The 20971-nt window shown below is 42.6% G+C and overlaps 5 protein-coding genes across 7 annotated transcripts; 1 reads left to right on the forward strand and 4 right to left on the reverse strand.

The window, feature by feature from the left end:
- Window positions 1–531: 531 nt before the first annotated feature.
- LOC135592580 (transcription initiation factor TFIID subunit 11-like) lies at window positions 532–4838 on the reverse strand. The gene is made up of 4 exons (XM_065082120.1): window positions 4536–4838; window positions 3184–3271; window positions 2629–2728; window positions 532–1025 (listed from the first exon to the last, which is right to left on the reverse strand). The coding sequence occupies exons 1-4, from the start codon at window positions 4817–4819 to the stop codon at window positions 898–900; spliced, it is 600 nt and encodes a 199-aa protein (XP_064938192.1). The 5' UTR covers window positions 4820–4838; the 3' UTR covers window positions 532–897.
- A 1211-nt stretch (window positions 4839–6049) lies between these two features.
- LOC135592578 (probable purine permease 4) lies at window positions 6050–7360 on the reverse strand. Its single transcript, XM_065082118.1, has one exon. The coding sequence runs from the start codon at window positions 7351–7353 to the stop codon at window positions 6226–6228; it is 1128 nt and encodes a 375-aa protein (XP_064938190.1). The 5' UTR covers window positions 7354–7360; the 3' UTR covers window positions 6050–6225.
- A 1520-nt stretch (window positions 7361–8880) lies between these two features.
- On the reverse strand, window positions 8881–15147 carry LOC103997074 (YTH domain-containing protein ECT2). Of its 3 annotated transcripts, none has more exons than XM_009418212.3 (9): window positions 14790–15147; window positions 13972–14036; window positions 13679–13823; window positions 13524–13600; window positions 12389–12838; window positions 11730–12266; window positions 10898–11110; window positions 10207–10362; window positions 8881–9598 (listed from the first exon to the last, which is right to left on the reverse strand). In XM_009418212.3, exons 1-9 carry the CDS (start codon window positions 14815–14817, stop codon window positions 9482–9484), a joined length of 1788 nt encoding a protein of 595 aa, XP_009416487.2. In that variant the 5' UTR covers window positions 14818–15147; the 3' UTR covers window positions 8881–9481. The 3 variants fall into 3 exon arrangements, with proteins under 3 accessions (XP_009416487.2, XP_018673822.2, XP_018673823.2); XM_018818277.2 differs by lacking the exon at window positions 14790–15147 and adding an exon at window positions 14138–14774; XM_018818278.2 differs by lacking the exon at window positions 14790–15147 and adding an exon at window positions 14138–14774 and having other exon boundaries at window positions 13972–14058.
- A 1575-nt stretch (window positions 15148–16722) lies between these two features.
- Window positions 16723–18812, forward strand: LOC103997075 (large ribosomal subunit protein eL43z). Its single transcript, XM_009418213.3, has 5 exons — window positions 16723–16839; window positions 17353–17392; window positions 17470–17558; window positions 18371–18453; window positions 18533–18812. The coding sequence occupies exons 1-5, from the start codon at window positions 16837–16839 to the stop codon at window positions 18594–18596; spliced, it is 279 nt and encodes a 92-aa protein (XP_009416488.1). The 5' UTR covers window positions 16723–16836; the 3' UTR covers window positions 18597–18812.
- Window positions 18813–18820: 8 nt separating this feature from the next.
- LOC135592582 (aspartic proteinase NANA, chloroplast-like) lies at window positions 18821–20747 on the reverse strand. Its single transcript, XM_065082121.1, has 2 exons — window positions 19942–20747; window positions 18821–19795 (listed from the first exon to the last, which is right to left on the reverse strand). Exons 1-2 carry the CDS (start codon window positions 20502–20504, stop codon window positions 18940–18942), a joined length of 1419 nt encoding a protein of 472 aa, XP_064938193.1. The 5' UTR covers window positions 20505–20747; the 3' UTR covers window positions 18821–18939.
- Between the last annotated feature and the right edge of the window lie 224 nt (window positions 20748–20971).

The raw sequence follows: 20971 nt of genomic DNA on the forward strand, positions 1-20971 counted from the left end.
AAACTGATACAGAGGTGGAAGAGCGAGCCAATGGTGATACCCACCACCAACGGTGTTTCTTGCTCCGAAGCCGTAGTTATAATTCCCATGACAGCATCCACAAATACTGACTCCACGCTTAGCAAAAGCAAGCTTTTCAATTCCCATGTAAAGAAAGCACCAGAAAACAAATCAAACAACATAGCTTGGAGGGATGGAAGAATTTTAGCCTGTGATAGTTTTATCCGGCGCTTTAGCATCACAATAAGAGTCATCTTCCCTGTGAGCTCCAACCCCATGTTCTTTGACAGCGCACCAGATCAAACCATCTGATTGTATCACAGACTACAATTATCCAAACACAGCAGCTGAAGACGATCACTGGAAGAGTTGAAGCAGTTTACTAAACAGCAGGTAGGTTCAGGCAGATAATGAGGCTGTCGCTTTCTTTTGACGCAGCCAACGTTGACAATTCAGAGATGGAAGTTGCAACAAAACTAAACATATCATTTTGTGGAACTTTAATCACACATCGCAATTAACAATTCAGAATAAAGAAAAACTACAAGACAATTATACCACAAAATTAAGTGTCAAAATTTAGCAGCAAAATATGTTAGCAAGAACCAAATCCTTTTTGACTTTTAGCAGACAGCAATTAAGCGGTGCACATCCTTACCAAAATATAGAACAGTTGAGGAAAGTAGATTTAGCAGTTCTTAGCATTTACAATTTTGCCTTTACAAAAACCATGAATCTTGTGGAGAACCAAGGCAAGTCACGGTACCAGCCTTTATGTCCAATCTCCCAGTAGCACATCTTATACGATGATTAGAAACGTTGATCTCAGAGGCAATATCTCAAGAAATCTACAACTTCCAAACGAAGATGATCTCAGAGGCACCAATGACCTAAATGCTACCGGAAAAGCCTAGGCACTGATCTCTTCGGTATTTTTCCTTCGAGCTTGAGTCTTCTATATGCTTCTCTAATGTGGCAAGGCCTGATTGGCCCACTCTCCTTCCTTTCTGTCATCACAATTCTAGCTGCAGCATAAAAATGTGTTAAGCAAAATTCAGAAACAACACAACTGCATTATTTTTAGCATAAATACATCATTTGCAGACCATACAATGGTAATTGATGAAAATGCTCGAGTGAAAGCTGTAATGTGCAGTAAGTTGCATGTCTCACATGTGCCAGGTCATGTCAACCAGAGGCAGTACAGTTCATATCAAGGGAGTAAAAGTTGCATGTCTCAGAACTGACAGGTAGTACACAGTTCAAATCAAGGCAGTAAGTTGAGAGTAAGTTGCATGTCTCAGAACTGACAGGTAGTACAGTTCAAATCAAGGGAGTAAGTTCAGAGTAAGTTGCATATCTCAGAACTGACAGGTAGTACAGTTCATATCAAGGGCATTCCAACACATAATGACTTGAATAGAAAAGTTGTCATCCAGTGCCAACAAGATAGTCTCTGATTTGTTTCTCCCCATACCTGGTCAGGTTATTACATCTTTCTCCACCAATTGATCACTCTTAAAATAGAAACAAGAGCCTTTCTAGTCCCTGTCTTAAGTAACACTTTGATAAGCCATCACTTAGGACTCAGACTTGACTGAAAACAAGATTTAAATCAGAACCAAATAAATAAATATTGGACTGTTTCTAATCCCAAACCATAAAGCTAAGAGTTTCAAACAAAATATGATTTAATATCCCTAGCAAAAAAAGTAATCAAACTCAAACTCATGATTACCCGATATATCATAAACAACTAAACTAAATCCTATGCCAAGAACAGTCACTTTCCAGAAGACTATTGAAAATTAATCAGAGAAACCATATAAACAAAACAAAAATAAAAAGAAATTACAACTAAAACAATATTGTACTTAACTCTAAATTTATTTGCTAAACCTAACTATGACACACCTAGGACTTCACTCAATTTGTCCTGTGCTACATTGACTTTCTATAGCTAACAATGGGTTACACTATCCAGGTCTGGCAAAAGTAGACATCACTAGACTAAGCGTATTAAAAGATAAAAAAATAATATTAACCTTTAGCATCTTCCAACCAGATCAAATGCATACAAATAGAAAAACAAAAACATGTTTTCACAGAGATCTTCATAATGGCAAGAAGTGAGAAAAAGAAGGTGACATTTTAACCAACGAAGCAGATTAAGTACAGGATCATGTTTGAAGAAAACATAAAATCACCTTCACAATTAGTGTTTAATAAGAAGAAAATTATCTGGTGATAAGTAAACATAATTAGGGTAAAAAAGAAAATTCAACATCTAAATCTGGACCTCTATGTCATGAATGTGTCATATTCTTGTTGAATGGCCAATCCTACATGAAGATATAGACCCTCACTTGTTCTGTTGACTACACATGACTAGAAGATCGTGCATGTAGGATCCATGAAAGAGTTGTTTTCTTGTACAACAAAGATAAAGTGGCAACAGAAGACCAAAGTTTGAGACTGTTCATTATGCTCTAAGAATTCAACAGAGCTAAAAAGCACAAATAAAAGAGAAAAATAAGGAAGCAGCTGCAGTGAACAGAATCAACTTGCATACGGAATCAGATAAAGCTCACTTAATTTAACTATTACTCTTCAATACTTGTAACTTGCCTGTCTCAATCAGCTCCCCAACAAACATTTTTGCTATTCCAGACACCACTATGGTCATTGGTATAGAAATCTTTTGGCTTCCTGTGATGCTTGTTAATAGCTGTAGAAAAAAAGATCACAATGCATGTTATAAAGAAATAGCTAAACTAGCAAGCAAGAGAATAGTAAGTGGCATATTACTAATTAACTATATTTTGCTGCACAGTTAAGATTCTTGTACATGATAAGAAAGTAGTGCATCTCAAAATAAGAAATAATAGAACTAAAAAGTTCCAATAAGGTAGTTAGGCAATGTGAAATGAAAGAAAATTTTATGTAATAAAAGAATTTTGAACTAATCATAGGACCTAAAAATTGTCGATTATTAATGGTATAATATCTAGAAAGTTATGTCTCCTACTCTTAGTTACAACCTATTGATCAAAAAACAAAAAAGATGATAATGCAAGTCTCATGCTTATCTCCTAGTTTGATGAATAGGCATGACACCCCTTGAAGCATATATGTCTTCACGTTTGCTCCTAAATGGCAAGTTGAGTGAAACGGTAAACATACCCTTCTCATGTTAGCTTTCTGAAACCCAGATCTCCTAAACGACTCATAACGACTCATTTGCTCCTCCGTAAACTGGGAAAGTATTGCCCTGAAAGTAAATCGATGTAAGCAACGAAGAAACAATGCATAAAATCATTTACTCAAGAATGATCTGCAGAATAAAGTGCAACCGACATGAAATAAAGGAAATCATAGACTCACTCAAGAAAAAAACTTGGATAGCAGATGTTCACGGCTAATTACAGATTACCCCCGTTGTTAGGCTTCATTAGCATCTCGATCCCTAGACTTAAAAAATTTAAATTGGAATCCTTATAGTTATAAAAGTAAAACATCAATCTCCATGTACCCTAATATCGTCGGTTTTATTGATGGAAGTACGAAAACAATATGCAAAAAAATAATTTCAACATCTCGATTATGTTTTTTGTGGTGGCGGACGATACTACCGCTGGAGTCATGGGTGATTGTTGTGGATAAAGAGGGAGAGCGACTACGAGGGGTGAGACGACAATGTAGATGCAGAGCATCGGCTCTGTGTCATCGTCTCACCTCTCGTCGCCGCTCTCCCTCCTCATCCAGCGACGTCGTAGTCCACCACCATCGAAAACGTAATTAAGATATCAAAATTACTTTTTTACCCATCGATTTCGTAGTTCTATCGATAAAATCGACGACATTATGATAAATGAAACTAGATGTTCACTTTCATAATTATAGAGATTATAATATAATTTTTTGAAGTCCTCTATTATATGATAAATTTTTTAAGTCTAACTATAGGGGTAATAGTAGATATTTGCTACGTTTACTTGATGAAGAAAAAATTAATTTCAACCCATTATTCTAGAGCCACAGAATGGCAGCTATTGCAGATCTGAGAAAACTGGCAACAAAATTTTCAATCCTCGAGCTCAGAGATATCAGAAACCAAGTCATTCCGGGACAAACCTGCATTACCGTTTGATATGATATCCTGAAGGTAGAGCACCATAGCTCCTCCAAACATTGTCTACGAGAACACGATTTGAAGATCCGAAACAAAGCCATCTAAACGGATCTCAGCGACTCCTAATTATTTAAAGTCATTCAAAATAACCAAGAAATCAAATCCATGAATAAAAAAAGAAACAGCATGCTCCAGATTAAAGCCCTAATTTCAACCAAATTATCTCAATTTCCTATTTTTCTTTCTTGATCAAATTGAAGATCCCAAGATTGGTGCAAATCAGATTCTACGGAGCTAAAGAAACGGGAGAATTCCCTAATAAAAAATGGTTGACACCAAGATCAAACATCAATGAACACCAACATGATTCTTAGAGAGGGTTTAGTGTGGGACAAGAACTCACTGCATCTTGACCATCTTATCAGGGTCGCCGCCAGAAGGGAGCTTCCCGAACTCCACATCCATATTCTCCTCCTCCTCCTCCTCATCCTCCTCCTTCCCTTTCCCACCACCGCCGGCGGCGGGTGCGCCCGGAGGAGCGGAGGCCGGGGGCTGCGACCGGGCGTCGGCCTCCTCCTCATCGCCGTCTACGGCGTCAGCAACAGCCACGGCATCCTCCTCGGGAGGAATGGGCGACTCCGGCGGCGACTCTTGCTCTTCCACGGCAGCCTCGAAAGGGTCCTTCATCCTTTCCGCCTACCCAAACCCTCGCACTCACCGCTATTTATAGTTTCACTTTCCCGGTCGAGGAAGGCCATTGGATTGAGAGGCGGTCCAAATCGGGCCGGTTGTTCGGCCCAATAGATAATGGGCCTCCAATTTTGCTATCTCAACATTATTTGAACATCTATCCTTTCAAATCTTAGAAATAACATATTTACCCTTTAATTAATTAATATATATGTGTATATATGTTAATATTTTTCCCCAAAAAAAATCAAGTTGAATATATTTGTCACATTTTTATTATTTTAACCAATTATTTGGCCCTTTATGCTTCCTCAAAATTTTTTAAGAAGATATTGATATCATCTTTGGTTTCAATATCATATATAAATTATTGATGAATTTTAGTAATTATTAGAAAAGGACCCGTCTCTCTCGGTCACAGCGTTCAGCCTAGCTTGTGTCGGTACGTTGTTGCAGCAGTAGCATCAAGCTCAATCGAAGCTACTGCTCATTCTATTAATGACTTGTCATGCTGATGCCAAGAACAAACACTACAGTGTCCGGAATATGATGTTCACCATCGGGTATAGTGCTTCATGGTATCTTTTCTCCAAGTCTTATGCATATCCCTTGCAGTCACCACTTTGTCGCAACCTTAACACTATGAAAGCTTGTTTATCGAGTTAGTCAACTCTCCCGTGCTTGTCATCTGATCTCACGCGCCTCGACTGTAGCTAATTCTCATGCTAGAAGGAGGGAATATTATAGAGCTCATGAGAACTGCATGTGGTCGTTGTCAAACATTCTTGGAGTTTTGTGCTCATTGTCCCCTTCGATTGGTAAGGACTTAGTGATCTACTAAGATCGAGGAGGGCTTTGTGTTCCATCACTGGTTTTAACGCAGTTCGAAGTTGTACGTTTCCCCCTTATCAAGGATGCTGATTGCAGAGACAGTGGAGGATGTATTTGTTTGATGTTGCTTACACCATTTGTTTAGTTGTATACATGCAATTGCTGGCTTCTATTTTCTATGTCATCAAAGCTCAACTTGCAATAAATGTTAGTATATTTTATCTAGGGTTGAGGAACCAAGGAGAGGAGGAAGAAGAAGAAGAAGAAGAAGAGACCGAAGCCAGAGAAGAAGCTTGGATGACAGTGGACAATATGTTTCCTTGTGGTGGTTGACTAACGTGGACTTTCAAGAGAACAACTAGCAACAGTAAACCCCATGGCCATAACATTCTTGCCCTCTCGACCAACCACCTTCCTTGTTTGTAGACCATCCATGACCTTCCACCTTGTTTGAAGGACTGGCCACCATTAATATTTACACCATTCTGTATACCCAGAAACCCTAATGCAGTTGGGGAGAGAGAGAGAGTTATTGGCAGAGAAAGGAAAAGGAAGACGCATCTTTGCACTGTTCAAGTGTTCTCATCAACTCCACTCCCACCAGTACCCTCTGTCTTTCCCGTCTCCTTCCTTCCCGTCATTGCCATTACCGTCTCCTCCTTGTTGGTGCGCGTTCCGTACAGATAGGAAGCGAAGCCCCAGAGGCAGAGCAGCATGGCCACCGCCTTGGAGCCGCCGAACTCGTCGCCGAACACCAGCACGCCGCCCAGCACATTGACCGGCAGCAGCGCCGTCATGCAGATGCCGCTGTGGACCGAGGACGTCAGGAACACCATCCCCGCGGTGCCCATGAAGCAAAGCTGCCAGCTCGCTGCGGTGGTCCCCACCACCACCCAGTAGTGGGCGGCGCCTAGGTCCCAAGCGTCCTCCCTCCTCCACCCTCCGCTGGCCACCATCCCGGCCGCCGCCAGCGCCGTCGCAGACGCCTCCATCAGCAGCTGCACCTCCACCGCCGTCCTGTACCCGTTCACCCCTCGGTAGACGAGCTGCATGACCGGGAGGTACACCGCGAAGAGCCCGGCGGCGCCAAGGGTGGCGGCGAAGCCGAGGAAGAAGTGGCCGCGGTCGACGCCGGCGGAGTGGTCGCCGGACGAGTTCAAGGCCAGAAGAACAGAGCTAAGTGTCAGCAGAACGACACAGTTGAGTTTGGAGAAGGTCAAGGGATGGCGGATGAGAAGCGCCGAGAGGATAAGCGTGAAGCCGAGCTGCGACGAGAGAAGGAGCGAGGAAGTGGAGACCGGAAGGTAGGACACGCCGCAGGAGAAGAGCAGGTTGTTGACGCCCAACAGGAGACCAAGGAAGAGGGACAGATAGAGGAGGCGAGGGCTGAAGCAAGAGAAGGGACGGGAGGAGGTAGAATGTGTAAGGTATATGAGGGGGAGGAGGAGAGGAAACCCGGCCGACTGGACCAGGGTGGAGACCCAGCGGTTGGAGCCGCCATGGACGAAGTAAAACCGGGAGAGCAGAGAGGAGGATACGGAGCCGAGGATGAGAGACGCGTACGTGGCAGCCAAGAGGAAGTGGTTCGACGTCGACCGATTGTTTGCTGCCTCACGGGACGCCAGAGCAGCGTCCTCGCCGTCGCCTCCTCCTCTTCCTCTTTCTTCGTCGAGTTGGGAGTGATTGGTTTGCTTCTCCATCAGATACACAGATAAAGTGGAGGGAAGGCCAGGGAAGATATATATATATATATGCACACACACACACACCAAGTTGACATGATGGTCGTTCGCCAATTCTTGTGATGCATCTCGTGAAACTTCATGATTTGGGCCGGGAGTTGGATCAGATAGACACTGACTATGTGCGCTTGTTGGGTCATACGGGAGCAGAGACGACATGTAAACCGCCGTGAGATCTATAGTGGAATTGAGCCCGAAGGCTCAAGCATGCCAGAATTAATTTGGAGATCTTTCTTCCTCTTGTCTCTCGACGTCCTAATAATTATTGATCAATATCATTCCATCTAAAAACTTCTGAGTAGAATAACATACATGTGAAACTTGAATTGATTGTATATCGTTAATACGTGGTCTAAATAAGTTCTGAATACAGAGCGTATATTGTTTATGCAGTAGCTCAACCTTATCTTTGACTAGTGGGAGCAATAAGAGGAGGCGTTCAACTCATGGTTTAAGACCAGCGGAAAGCTTAATCCACCCATTACTGCCGAGGACAAGCCATGTCGTATGGTTTTACATGGGCTCCGTACCTCACTAACAATGGAGTTGCTTTCTTCTCCTTTGTTCTTCGTAAGGTTATGTTGTCTTAGCGCAATCAAGTGTGGCTGCTTCGTGCTTTGTTTTTTGTGATCCAAATCACTAAAACCAACGTAAACATCAATCAGTATTGAAGTCAGTTCGAAGGTCTATGTCGATCATCCTTATGATTCGATGTAATATCTTGGTTTAGTCCCGTTTCGAAAACAGACAAAAATTAAGATTGATTTATAATAAACTGATGGGCATATTATTATTAATTTAATTTTTAAATATTTTGAGTCAATAATTTATATTTAATAAATTAAAATAATTATCTAATGGGTATATTATTTAGTATATTAGCCAAATCTCATTCATTATTGCAATGTCGAGGGCATCATGTTGAACGTTGACAATCTACCGTACATGAGCAGCTTTAAAGTTGATTTAATAGGCTCATCAGGTACGTGACTTCCTTGTTCTATCTGCAAGAGAGGGTAGTGTGTCTTCTTAATTAAAGGCCGCCAGGAAAGTCCGGGCAGCACAGCACAGCAAACGCCAACTTAGCACCGACCAGTCTCCAACTTGGTAGCTCCGCCCAAGAAAAAACCTATGGTGGTAGTGCGTCATGTCGCGATGGGCACATAAACCTACCCCGAGCTGTGCAGGGCACCAAACTGCACCACATGCGCATGGGAGGCACTGTTTAAGATCCGTGGGTGTCACGAGAAACGAAATCCAATGACAGACATGTTCTTGTAAACATGCTAAGTTGGCAAAGACTCGAAGGTAAAGAAAGAACATTGTGATTTCCTCTAATTGTTGAAGAGATTTACGACGCTCAGATCATCACTTTTCGACCAACAACATGTCACAATTTGAATTATAATTTACTTCATTAAAGAAGTCTCAGAGATGTTGGAGTAAGCAGAGAAATGTACAAAGGGGAAGAGAAGAAAACAAATGTAGAGGGCAGAGATTTCTTTTCCCTTGTCACTGTTTCTTCCAAGTTTGAATCATACAACTCCCTGCCGGAGGAGCAGCCTCGGGCTTCATTTTCTAGTCCAAAGCTTTTACCAACCAGCAGGATAGGGACCAGCCACCGACCCCAACAACATAGTGGCTTTCGTCCATCCGCCATCAAAAAAAATTCCATGGCGAGAGATGCCCAACAACATCCAAAGAAGAAACAAGAATCTAAATCTTTTAAATCCCCCAAGCCGAGAAAAAGAAAAGGCAGAGGAGACATTGTACAAGATCATTTTGGGCATCAGTTCAGCCAAATGCCACCATGCGCTGTTTCGGGTATACCGGTAACAGCAGTATATTTTCTCCCCAATCATTGTACAAACTGCTCATGGGGAGGTGCTCCCGAAGGCTCTTGTTTTTATTTCTTGACTGCATGACGTACTTATTTTCCTTCTTGCACACCGACCAGATTCACGGTTCTCCGATAGCAGCAATTCATGTTACTTGACCCACATCAGCCAGAAGTTCTTATGAAACCAACGAGTGCTGTGCTGCTCTATATTTCCCAGTTCGGAAAAGCATCTGATTTCCTTGAAGCTCACTTCCTTGTAGGGATCCCAGTCTGGTGATCCTCCACCTCGATTAACACAAGATTGGGAGTTTTGGACTTTGAATCATCTGTCTTTGGGACTTCGATCGGTTCGTCGTTTTTGGGCTGGAAAAGATATATCAAAAGAATAATAAGAGATCCAAGATTTTATTGCTTGGTAAGGAACACTACTAGCAGACATTGTGGGCAAATACAAATCAAAATATAAGCACAAAAAGCATGCAATTAATAGTACAAGCACTCGTGAAATGCAGTATCACCTATCAATGTAAAAACTTGTAAGGCCATCTCACAAAATTAGAATTAATATTACACACGGATAACTGACTAGCAAATGCTTGCATCAACCTTCGTATCAAAGGGGGTAAAAACGAGTTTACATTAACCTAAAATAGGAAAATTGAACACTACCCTTACGCATTTAATATCAACTGCAAACAGCTATATTAATCTTCCCAAGTTCTTAATGCAGTTAGTTGCCTAGGTGAGACGTCCCTTCAACTTAACTGATACTTGGAAGAGCCGGTTCGAAAAACCTACGGCATTCAGGGAAAAATTTCTGGAAGCAAAAATTGATAACCTAGCCCTTATGTTAAATTTCTGCGGTACCAATAATGCTTCCTTTAATCTAAATACAAACGCTTAAGACAATATCAGAAAATGAAAATATTGAAAATTAACAACCATGATACATATAGGACAGCAAATATTACCAGTGAATTAACCAAACTTGGAGTGTTTGGCCTGTTCCTCTTTTCTTGCATGACTTTCTGCCGATTCTCATAAAAGCCAAAGTCGTCCAATATGGATGTTTTGAAGGAATAGCTCTTAAAAATGCTTAACATCTCAGTACCTTGAGAAAATTTCACCTGAGGTAGAGGGATTTAGATTTTATTAGTACCACATTTAATAATTGGATAGCTTACAGAAATATGTTAGACATTACACAATTAATTATTCGCTAAGTTGCAAAGAGAAAAGTTAGACCAACAAAGAAAGCTACATAACATCAACAAAAGGATTCCTCAAGATCGCTTGAAGTACACCGAATATTTCTAAGTTAGGGATGATAAGATGGATCAATAGAAAGATTCCAAGTTAGGGATGATAAGATGGATCAATAGAAAAATTCATCTCGCAAATGGATGTTTCTGTTGCTTTAACAGAAAAGTTATTAAATTATAAAATGTCTTCTTGGAGCTTATTTGCACATAATTGTCATCCAAGTTTGTCTTTGAGAACAAAATCCACAATTTTGACAACAATTTCATTGATACCAAGTCAAAATACGGAAGACATTTCGTATGTCAAATTTCAAGAACCAGATGTTAAAAGTTGACCTTTCTCAAGATGTAGGTAAGCATTGCAATTATCTTGCAGAGAAAATTGTTTCAAGAAGCATACCTCTTGTGTATCCCTGCTGTTCGTAACAGGCTTATTGTCATTGTTCTCCAAGATTATGTGTCGAAATTGTGGATTTGGAACATCTTTAATTATGTGCCACTTCACGGGGAAAAACCCATTCCACTTGTCCTGTTGCCAAAAATCCATATCCTTACTGAAATCAACTCGGCCAGTCATTTCAGCAACACCACAAAACTGACCACTTGCATTAACCTGTGCGTTAAAATTTTTAAAGATATAAGCAAAGAGAAGAAAAAGTTCAATCACTTGAGGACTCATTACAACCAAATCACTGTCAGCATAATAATGCTTTGCCATATAAAGGGTAACATTTTGGAAAAGAACAATAAGAAATACATCTTAGAAATCCCAATGTCTATTCAAATCAAAGGTTGCACTTAAGTACACATACAGAAATGTGAACATACCCATGGAACAACACATATGGCAGCTGACAGCAATCCTATTTGCTAAACATGGCACAGAGAGAGCAAAAGAAAAAAAAAAGAACTTACTTTTGAAAGGGGGGGTTTAAGAGTACAAGGAGTTCAAGGGTGGAAGTCATAAAGGTAAAATTAACATCCTAACCACTTGGGCTGTTCACTCATTGTTATTTGTTCAACTATTGAACTGCAGTAACAAAAGTTTCTCCCAATCAACAATCAATTTAATAACAAACCTTACATGAATGTTTCAGATAGAAGTGCAGTATTATGTACTGTCAAATGGGTCGCTAGGATGCATGTGACTGCAGAACCATGAGATGCACTTGCGAATGGTAACAGGTGAATCAAGGATTATAATAAACATTAACAAAGGTAGGCCAACTTACAGAAAAGAAGAGGAAAACAGGACACTTGCTATTTTTTTCTGCCATCTTCTCTTGTGCAACTTGAAAAGCATTGTCAAGCCTTTTGTTCCCATTTGGAGTGCTTGCCCAGACATTATACTTAATACTCTTGTGAATATCATCCTCGCTATATGATTTTATTACAAAGAACAAAGCATGCTCATATTTTGTCTGGAAATCAGGACGATTATATTCATCTTTGTTAACAATATCACTCGATATGCAGCCACTATCATTCTTCTCGGCACCAAGTGCTTCCAACGGGTCAACACCAGACTGAGAGCTACTTCTGCTGCCATTGGTTCTAGGACCTCGATTCTGTTCATTCAGCAAATCAAAATCACCATGGCTATTTAGCTTATTTTTCACTTTTAGCTTCTCATCATCAACCCAGCTTCGTCCATTTTCTTTCAAGTTAATGGCACTTTTCGAATAAAGTAGTTCACCTTTCCCTTGGCTAGCATATACATTGAATTTGTTTATCGGAACATAACCTTTGGACAGAACAGCAGCAGCTCCCTGGAACCATTTATTCCATGAAATCATTATGACATGTCAAAAAATTGTATCCGATGTAACTGTTGCCTAATAAGCTAATCTGACAAAATAAAGACAACTATATATCGAACAAAATGCATTACCTTCTTCACAGGCTTGTGTGCTTGATTTTGAACTGTTATAGGATGTGACACATCAGATGCTAGCGAGGACCCTTTTGTTCCCAAGACTGATTTTGAGGTCGGCATGGTTTTGGAAAGAGCACGGGTATGAGCATGGGATGCAAGATTTGGTTTGTAATGTGGATTTGTTGGGTCCACAGAAATGCTCCCTTGAATCTCATCTGTGAAGAAAAAAGACGGGTCCCATGGGTATGCAGGTACCAACTCAGGCCCATAAGCAACTGGCTGTGGTAAAACTCCTGGAGAAACAAGTGTTTGAGGGGATACTGAACTCGGATAATATGACCCTTGGCTCAAAAATTGTCCGTCAACACCATATATAGCTCCAGGTAAGACTGGACTGTAAGGAGTATACCCAGCTTGATAGCCTGGGAAGTAGTATACAAACGAGCCATTTTCTGCTTGAACAGCCTGAAGCAAAAAAGGTAATCAAATATTGATGTGAACACTAACATCACTCGACGTGAACCTTAGAGAAGCATATGCAATGATTGTAATAACATAAAGAGCAGAAACAGCAATTAAAAAAAACAAATAAGCCAGGCTCACTTCTTTTCAGTAGTACAACAGTTTGGATCATACAGCTATTAAGTTTGACCACAAAGATACAATACCAAGCCACTTTGAGAGTGGAAGTGCTCTGATTTGGCTTTTCCACTCTTCCTATTAGTGATACCCATGTTAGATTCACAATCTGACACCCGATGTGCCCCTTTCAATTCAAAACCCATGCTGTGTAGGATGGTCTGTAAATGAAACTTGAAATTTTGTGTACGATCAATAGATGTTGGTTCAGCAATAAATCACCTTTGTAAATATTAGTTGCATAAGTTTAGAAATACTGCAAACTTCTAACTTAGCATGCAATTGGTGTAACAGAGGAGAGATGTATTTTTCTTCCATTCACAAGGCTGTTAACCCAAATGTATAAAACAAAAAACAGAAAAGGCCACAGGCTCAGAAACAGAGCAAAATTTAAAATACTGCAACAGAAAAAGGAAGGATTTCTGCAAAATTTTAAATGTGAATAAACAGATAGACATTAAAGCCAATTTTCAGTACCAAGCTTAACAAAAAGAAGAGAGTAATAACTTACAGGATGCTGAACTTGCAAGCTGTCACTTCCTTGAATGTAGTATTGATCATCCCATTCCCCCATCAAACCAGTAGATCCTGTTTGTTAATATAACTATGAGATCAAACTCAAAAGCACACATATTTAATAAATATCAATAACTTAAAAGGCCAAACCTGGATAATAGTAGCCATAGTAATACATGCCCTGTTCACCGACCAAAGGCTCTTGATCCACCCCACTTTCTTTGGTGCTGCTTCCTGCATCCCCTGAGGAGATGCAGGATGTCGAATCATATTGGCTTCCACCTTTTGGACCAGACTAAACAAAAAAACAAGCACAAGCATTAGTGCTGGGTTTGCCAAGATCAAACTCCAACAGTATCACCAAACTCAGCTGGGCAAAAACAGAAGGAAAAGATTAGGGACGCCAAAAAAATATTATCGAACGACTCAAAACTACAACATACCGTATTGATACAGTTGACCTTTGCCGGCAGATCTATCTTCAGTTTCTTCAGTGCATCCTCAATTGCTGGATCGTGAAAAGTCAAGGTCTTCAATTACAGAATGGCAAAGAAATCATTAATGATTTTCGATGATAAAAATAAAGACGTCACGGCAACAAATTACGACCATGCAGAATCATATTCACGCAACTTTCCTCCCCCACCATGAAACATGACAAGTCTTTGAGACCACGTAAAAATTCCAACTCTGTCCATTTAGCCTCGCCAGATCTCAGATCTGCAAAATCATTTCACGATCCGATCTTTGATCGTTCCAGATTCTAAAAAATTCACGGTTTATACCAAATTTCCCTGTTGTTGACGCTAGAAATGAACCCATCAAATTTCTTGCATCTAAAGGAGGCGTAATCTCTCTTTTTATCACTTTCTTTTTTTTTCGGAGAAGAAAAAGAAGCTTAATTTATACCAATTAATCAGAAATAGCTCAGGTTCCAAAAGCTCAAATCAACTATCCGACTCCGATCTAACAAAAAGAAGATAGATCATATGGTAGCTCTATCAATCGGGAGATCCAAGCAGAAAACAAAAAAAATCATTTGAGGGGAAAATTTTGAGGAAACGAGCGTCGACAACGGAGAACCGTAAATTTCTTGAATCGAAAAGTCAAGAATCTCCGAAAAAAGTCCGACGAAAAGCTCCAAGATAAAGAAAATCAATGAAGAGAAAATAGATCTGACCAGATAACAAGAAGACCCACGAGATTGCAAAACAAACCGAAGATTAAACAGGAAAATAAACAAAAATATGACACAGGATACGTTTCTCCGGCTTCGCCTTGGCGTCCATCAGATCGCACCACAAGTCTCCGCAGAAGAACCCTGAGTTACTCGTCGCCTCCAGCTCGAAAGGCGTCCGAATCGACCTACTCCCACGAGACCCAAACCCCGACCAAGGGAGCCGTTCGTCGCCGGAACCGGAGCAGGAGCCGTTTCCGACGAGCGGTGGTGGGGGCGGAGACGGAGGCGTGGGATTCGGAGGGATTGGAGCCCGGGAGAAAAAGGACGGCGAGGAGGCGCCCACGACAGTCCTCGAGGCGCGATCTAGCGGTCCACGAGGTTTTGCGCTCGGCAGCAGCAAATGGGCTCTCGTCCGTCCGATGATCTCGAGTGGGTGGGCGGACGCAGCTAAAATCTAGCGGGCGCCGATCTGGTGCCTCGTGGGATTCAAGCCGTTACGAATTCCAACCAATCAGAACGGCAACAGCAGCCCAACTAGGCGCGGTTGACTTTGTCATTTTTGGGGGTCCCGGTTAAGCTATATACAGGTGCCGTAACCGATGCCAGACTCACGCATGGTTCCGTGTACATGCATGTGTGTGATGCTGGATGTGACATGTAATGCCATCTTGGAGGTATGGCCACCTCCCGGTGGACTAACCGAAGGACTAGTGTGCCGAGTAAAACCGGCATCACGAAAAATATTTGAATCTCTCTCGAAAGATTGAGATGATATCGATTCCATGGAAGTAAATTTCCATGTCAAGTTTAGAATGGGAAGGTAATAAATCATGAGATATGCAATCGACATTTCAGATATCACGAACAATTTTGTAAAGAGATGTGCCGGTGTTACGCATGCCGTTACGTTGATGATACATACAATCCATATCCACGAACATGTTCGGGATCGGCATATCATTATTGCCTAAAATAAATATTCAGGGGATGGACCGGACAAGTTGCTCAATGCGGCATAAAATATAAGATGATGGAGGCGAAGACTTCACGGCATGCTGCCGTGTCAAATGATGACTTTGTTTAATAACACAGAGATGCTGCGCGTCCCTTTCTTTTAGACCTTCCATTAGAGGATATAAATCATCTTCGAGTTACATCACATTAGTATAAGTATTCTAAGTAGGTAATTGAGTCCATCAAATACCTTCTAAATCACAAAATTCGTAGATAAAGTCAAGTATTCTTTTGTCCATCGTTGCAAGATGCTCCATGGCATAAAATGAGTGTATGACCACGGCGCCGTTTCAGGACATTGCATTCGGTCTCTTTTAGTAGAAGACTCTCTCTCTCTCTCTCTCTCTACACTTTGCTTAGCGATGAAGCTTTGGGTGAGTCATCCATCCCAAGTCTCGGGAAATTTCCGCGAAGGACTAGGAGAGAGACAGAGAGAGAGAGAGGGGAAGCGCACCAGATCGTAATGGGTGACGTGGATGCACGTCAGGCGTTGGAACGGTGTGGCGCGAGAAGCCCTCTCTCCGACCACGTTTCGTGCTGTGAATGGTCACGGCGGCCTTGCCACTAGACCTTGCGGGTGGTAAGGTGCAACGCGTCTCTCCCGGGTTATTAAATTGCACCGGCACGTTGGTGATGGTCTACGGTGCCTGAATGCTACCATATCAACCGTCTCAGTAACTTGAGATTATTGTGCTACGTGCTTCTTTTTCTTTCCACAGGATATGTATGAGTCACTTGGCATTATAAACAACGCTTCTTTATCTTTAGGCAGGATCAGATGCTGGAGCGGATTGCAATCATACAGTGATCCATAGGTTTTTTTTTTTCTCTTTTAATAAGAATATAGGGAGAAAGTCGAGTGATGGTGGATGCGAATGTGACGTAGAATACTAAGTATGATCGGACGGTCAAGATCGTGAGTTTTGCACCACTCTAAATCTGGACCGTAGGACATCGAACGGCTGTGATTGATGGATCCATAAGTTGGAGACGGCTCAACTTGGGGCCACCGGATTAGGGTTTTGGGTTATAAGGCGTCGACGGCGATAAGGCGACTGGGTCGTCTTCTCTTTGGAGTTTCGGTGGTAGATCGGATTCAGCCTCTTCCTCTACCATGGTATGTATGCTTTTCTTATCTGGTTTCGATCTCAAGGGATGCGTTTTTTTGTTTCATCTCTGCTTTCCATGTTGTGTTCTCGTAATCCGTCTCCTCGGGGAACTATATGGGTCTCCAGTGGTGGCCTGTAGAACATACTAAAATCGATGGAAGATATTACTCAGAAGCAACTCTTTGATGGAAGAATGATCTTATGCTTCTTTGCTGAAAATTGCGTTTTCTTTTTAGAACATTTTGATCTTTTTTGGATATGGAATGACCAATTAATCAAGTCTAACAAAGGAACATACCATTTCGATATCATACGGGAGTGATCTAGTTGATGAACAGTGTCTATGCATCAGACGTGTTTCTTGATGTCATTTCACTAATTCATTGTGTTGGTGCCCTCAAATCAGCAGCATTGTCTCTTTAAGCTGTCGAACTACTAGTGATCTTTAAAAGGTTATTTTGAGTCTTCACGCTCAGTTTTTAGCACTAATAGTAGCTAATCTTTGTTTTGATGGAGTACAGACGAAGCGCACGAAGAAGGCTGGAATTGTTGGCAAATATGGTACTTGATAGTTCGATCTAAGCTAACATTCTGGCTTTGACCTCCAATGGCTTCTAATATGGTTTTTGATGCTTTAGGCACTAGATATGGTGCAAGTTTGCGAAAGCAAATCAAGAAGATGGAGGTTTCTCAGCATGCAAAGTACTTGTGTGAATTCTGTGGGAAGGTATGGCTTCTTTTGATTTGCATGTTGTTGCATATTTTGCAAGGTATCCTTGAAGCATTCTTATTCTCAAGTGTTGGTGGTGCCATAAAAAAGTTTTAGCTTAATTTAATGATCATCTTCTCTTCCAGTATTTGCAGTGAGCTTGACTAGTTGAAATGGCACAATAACTAGAGCAAATGCCATTTACATATTTAAATGAATAGTTTCATACAGGGTTTTTAATTTTGTATTGTACCGCTCGGTATGGGTGGTACATACCTGTAGCACACGAACTGCACGCTATCGAGCAGTATCAAGCTTGATACAGGGTTGTATCAGACGGTAACGATTGAAATTTCAATCGTTACTAACATGTACCTGGCAGTACCGATTGTTACGAATTGATAACGGTCTTCAAATGGTCAATTGACCGTTGGAGGCATCCTAAAGGTTTTTAAACCCTTTTCTCTTTTTTTTTTTAAATCCATTTCACTCTCATACTTTTTTAAACTCTCTTGTAAGGGTATAGTGAACCGTTCAATATATGGTAAGAGATTAAAAATCTTGATTTCATATACGGGTGACGAGGTCAATTATAGTTTTAGCTGCCCTCCTTTTAATTGCACTACATAAACATATTGCACTACCCAAAAAATATTTATCACAATGTAGTTGCTTTTCAAATTGCTACCCTCTCTCTCTCTCTCTCACATTCTTTCTGTGTTTGTCATCTTTTCATAATTGAAACCTGTATATTATTATTTGTTTTTTTCTGTCACCTTCCTATCAGTTTGAGTTCTTGATGATACAAGTTGGTTTTGATGCTTCTTCAGTATGCCGTGAAAAGAAAAGCAGTTGGGATTTGGGGCTGCAAGGATTGCGGTAAAGTCAAGGCAGGCGGTGCCTATACATTGAAGTGAGTGAGCTACTTGTAGTTTCTTACCTGTTTAGATATACAATTATTCTCTTCTTACTTACACTTCGATACTCTGCAGCACTGCTAGTGCTGTTACCGTGAGGAGCACTATTCGTCGATTGAGAGAACAGACTGAAGCGTGAAAATGCTGTCCGAGTATTATGTCGGTTTAGTGATGTCGAGCAACCGTTGACATCTTTTCCTTGACTTTCTTAATTAGTGATTTGACTTTTTTGTTTTTCATGGTAAGAGCAATTCAAGATTGTCTGACCGGTTATAATGGTTCATGGATTTAATGATTTAATACTATTGTTTGGGTTTTAATCTTTTAATATTGTAAAATCAAACTTTTTTTGACATGGGAAGATATTGTCAAGGCTGTCTTTTATTTATTTATTTATTTTAAAATGCATTGATTAGTTTTATATATAATATAGATGTTGCAAATTAGATTGGAAGCCATTAGACGTGGGCTAGAACATATTTCTAATTCAACTTGTTATCACCCGCGATTCTTGAGGTCGATTTCCCGCACGTTGATCTTTTGAATCGTAACCGTCGGTTCTTGAGGTCGAACTCCCAGAGGTGCTCCTGCTGCAGGATGTTACCGATGACGGAGACGCCCGGCCACGGCGTTGCCACGATCCCCAGGCACTTCACCCCGTCCGCCGTGTTGATCACGTAGCTCTTTGCCGGCGGCTTCAGCGACGCCGATTCGGCCAGGTGAACCACCATCCGCGGCAGATTCTTGGCCGCGTTCGTCGGCGCGGTCGTCCAGTTGTAGCAGTACTCGAACGGGTCCATTTTCACCCTGGGGATCCCGGCCAGCCGCCGGTTCAGCGCCGACGCCACCGCCAGGTACGCCGGCTGCGCCAGCACGGTCAAGCTCGTCCCGGAGTCGAGGATGGTGCCGCCGCCCGCGCTGAGGTCCCACACGTCCTTGGGGATGGCCAGCATCTCCCCGTCCACGGAGATGCCATCGACGCCGACCGCGTAGAAAGGCTCCAGATCGAGGACGAGAGAGGTCTCGGAGGGAAGCGGCGGGGAGAGGACGGCCGGCCTGTGGCCGAAGACGAGGAAGTCGGAGGCGTTGCGGGGGCTGAGGTGGTCCACCAGGCAGTAGGAGAAGCTGCCGCCGAAGCGCGCGGTGGCTATCGTCGCGAATGAGATGTTGCTGTTGCCGAGGCCGAGGACGCCGTCCGACGCCTGGAAGCTGGATCCGGTGGAGTCGGACGAGCAGCCCACCACCAGGTCCCGCAGCTTCGTGTGTTTCCCGTTGGATAGGACGACGGTGGCCGACTCGTTGGCGAAGACGCCTTGGGCCTTCGATCCGTCGCCGTACCTGCCACGGACAGCATCGCATGAAGCCAAAACCACACCGCACCTTCGGCCTTCTTCTGAAGGACCAATTGATTCGATTCACGTGACCGCGAGAGTGGCTTTAGGGGATTTATAAGAAACAGAAGATGGGATATGATGCGACGTTACCTGTAGTCGAAAGAACATGGCGTCGTCGGCGAGGGGCACTCGATCAACGAGAAGGGCAGCGAAGTCTTGCACATCTCCGAGGAGCACGGGATGGGCTGGAAAGACGACGACACCTCAGGGTGGAAAACCCGGGTCCCGTTGCCGTCGCCGTTGCACAGGCGGCACCCCGGCAAACGCAGCCGGCACTTGACCCACGTGAGGTCGCTCCCCGTGTCGGCCACGAGCACGAAGTGCTGCGCCGGCTTGCCTAAGAAGAACTGCACGAAGAACTGCGCATTACCCGTGTACACGCCCGAGTTGAGAGGCATCATGAAGGACTGCGCAGGCGGCGAGACTTCGCTCGCCCTCCGACCGTGGAGGCGCCGCCCGAGCCTGTCGTGGATGATCGCTTGCCGGAGCTGGTCGTCACGGAAGAGCTCCTGCATGCGTTCGAGCTGAGTAGAGCCGGCGGATGCCGGGCGGCGGAAGAGCTTGAGGCGAATTGAAGTCGAACGCTTTCCCAAAGCCAAGGCAAGGAATGCATGCGAGCAGACGAGCAGTAAGAGGAAGACCCGAGGAGACATTGCAGTCGAAACGCAGCTACAGAAGCGCTCTCTCTCTCTCTCTCTCTCTCTCTCTCTCTACGATTCGTGTCTACTTGGCTTTCCTAAAACATCATTTGCTCTCTATATATGAAGCTTCTCGTTAAAGCAAATGCCGCATTTTTCTCTACCAACCTTCTTCGTGCTCCGAAGTTGGACATCGATGTGCTATTCTTGGAAGAACCAACAGTGAGTCGTTACATTTGACAGTCTTGGAGGGATATGGTGATGAGCAGAACAACGCTGGCTATGATGTTGCACAGAATTCCAACAGTCTCGGAGCTGCACGATGGGAAATGGACGACTGGAGTCGCGGGTCAGGCAATAGGCACAAGCCGTTGGGCCTCTTGGGGTCGGGCTGGCATGCAGAATGGAAATAGAACGTACGTAACAGGGAGAAGACTTTATGATGGTTAATGGGACCTCTTTATGATGCACTTATCTCATCC

Source organism: Musa acuminata, chromosome BXJ1-9, assembly GCF_036884655.1.
Source record: "Musa acuminata AAA Group cultivar baxijiao chromosome BXJ1-9, Cavendish_Baxijiao_AAA, whole genome shotgun sequence".
NCBI classification, from domain to species: Eukaryota; Viridiplantae; Streptophyta; class Magnoliopsida; order Zingiberales; family Musaceae; genus Musa; species Musa acuminata.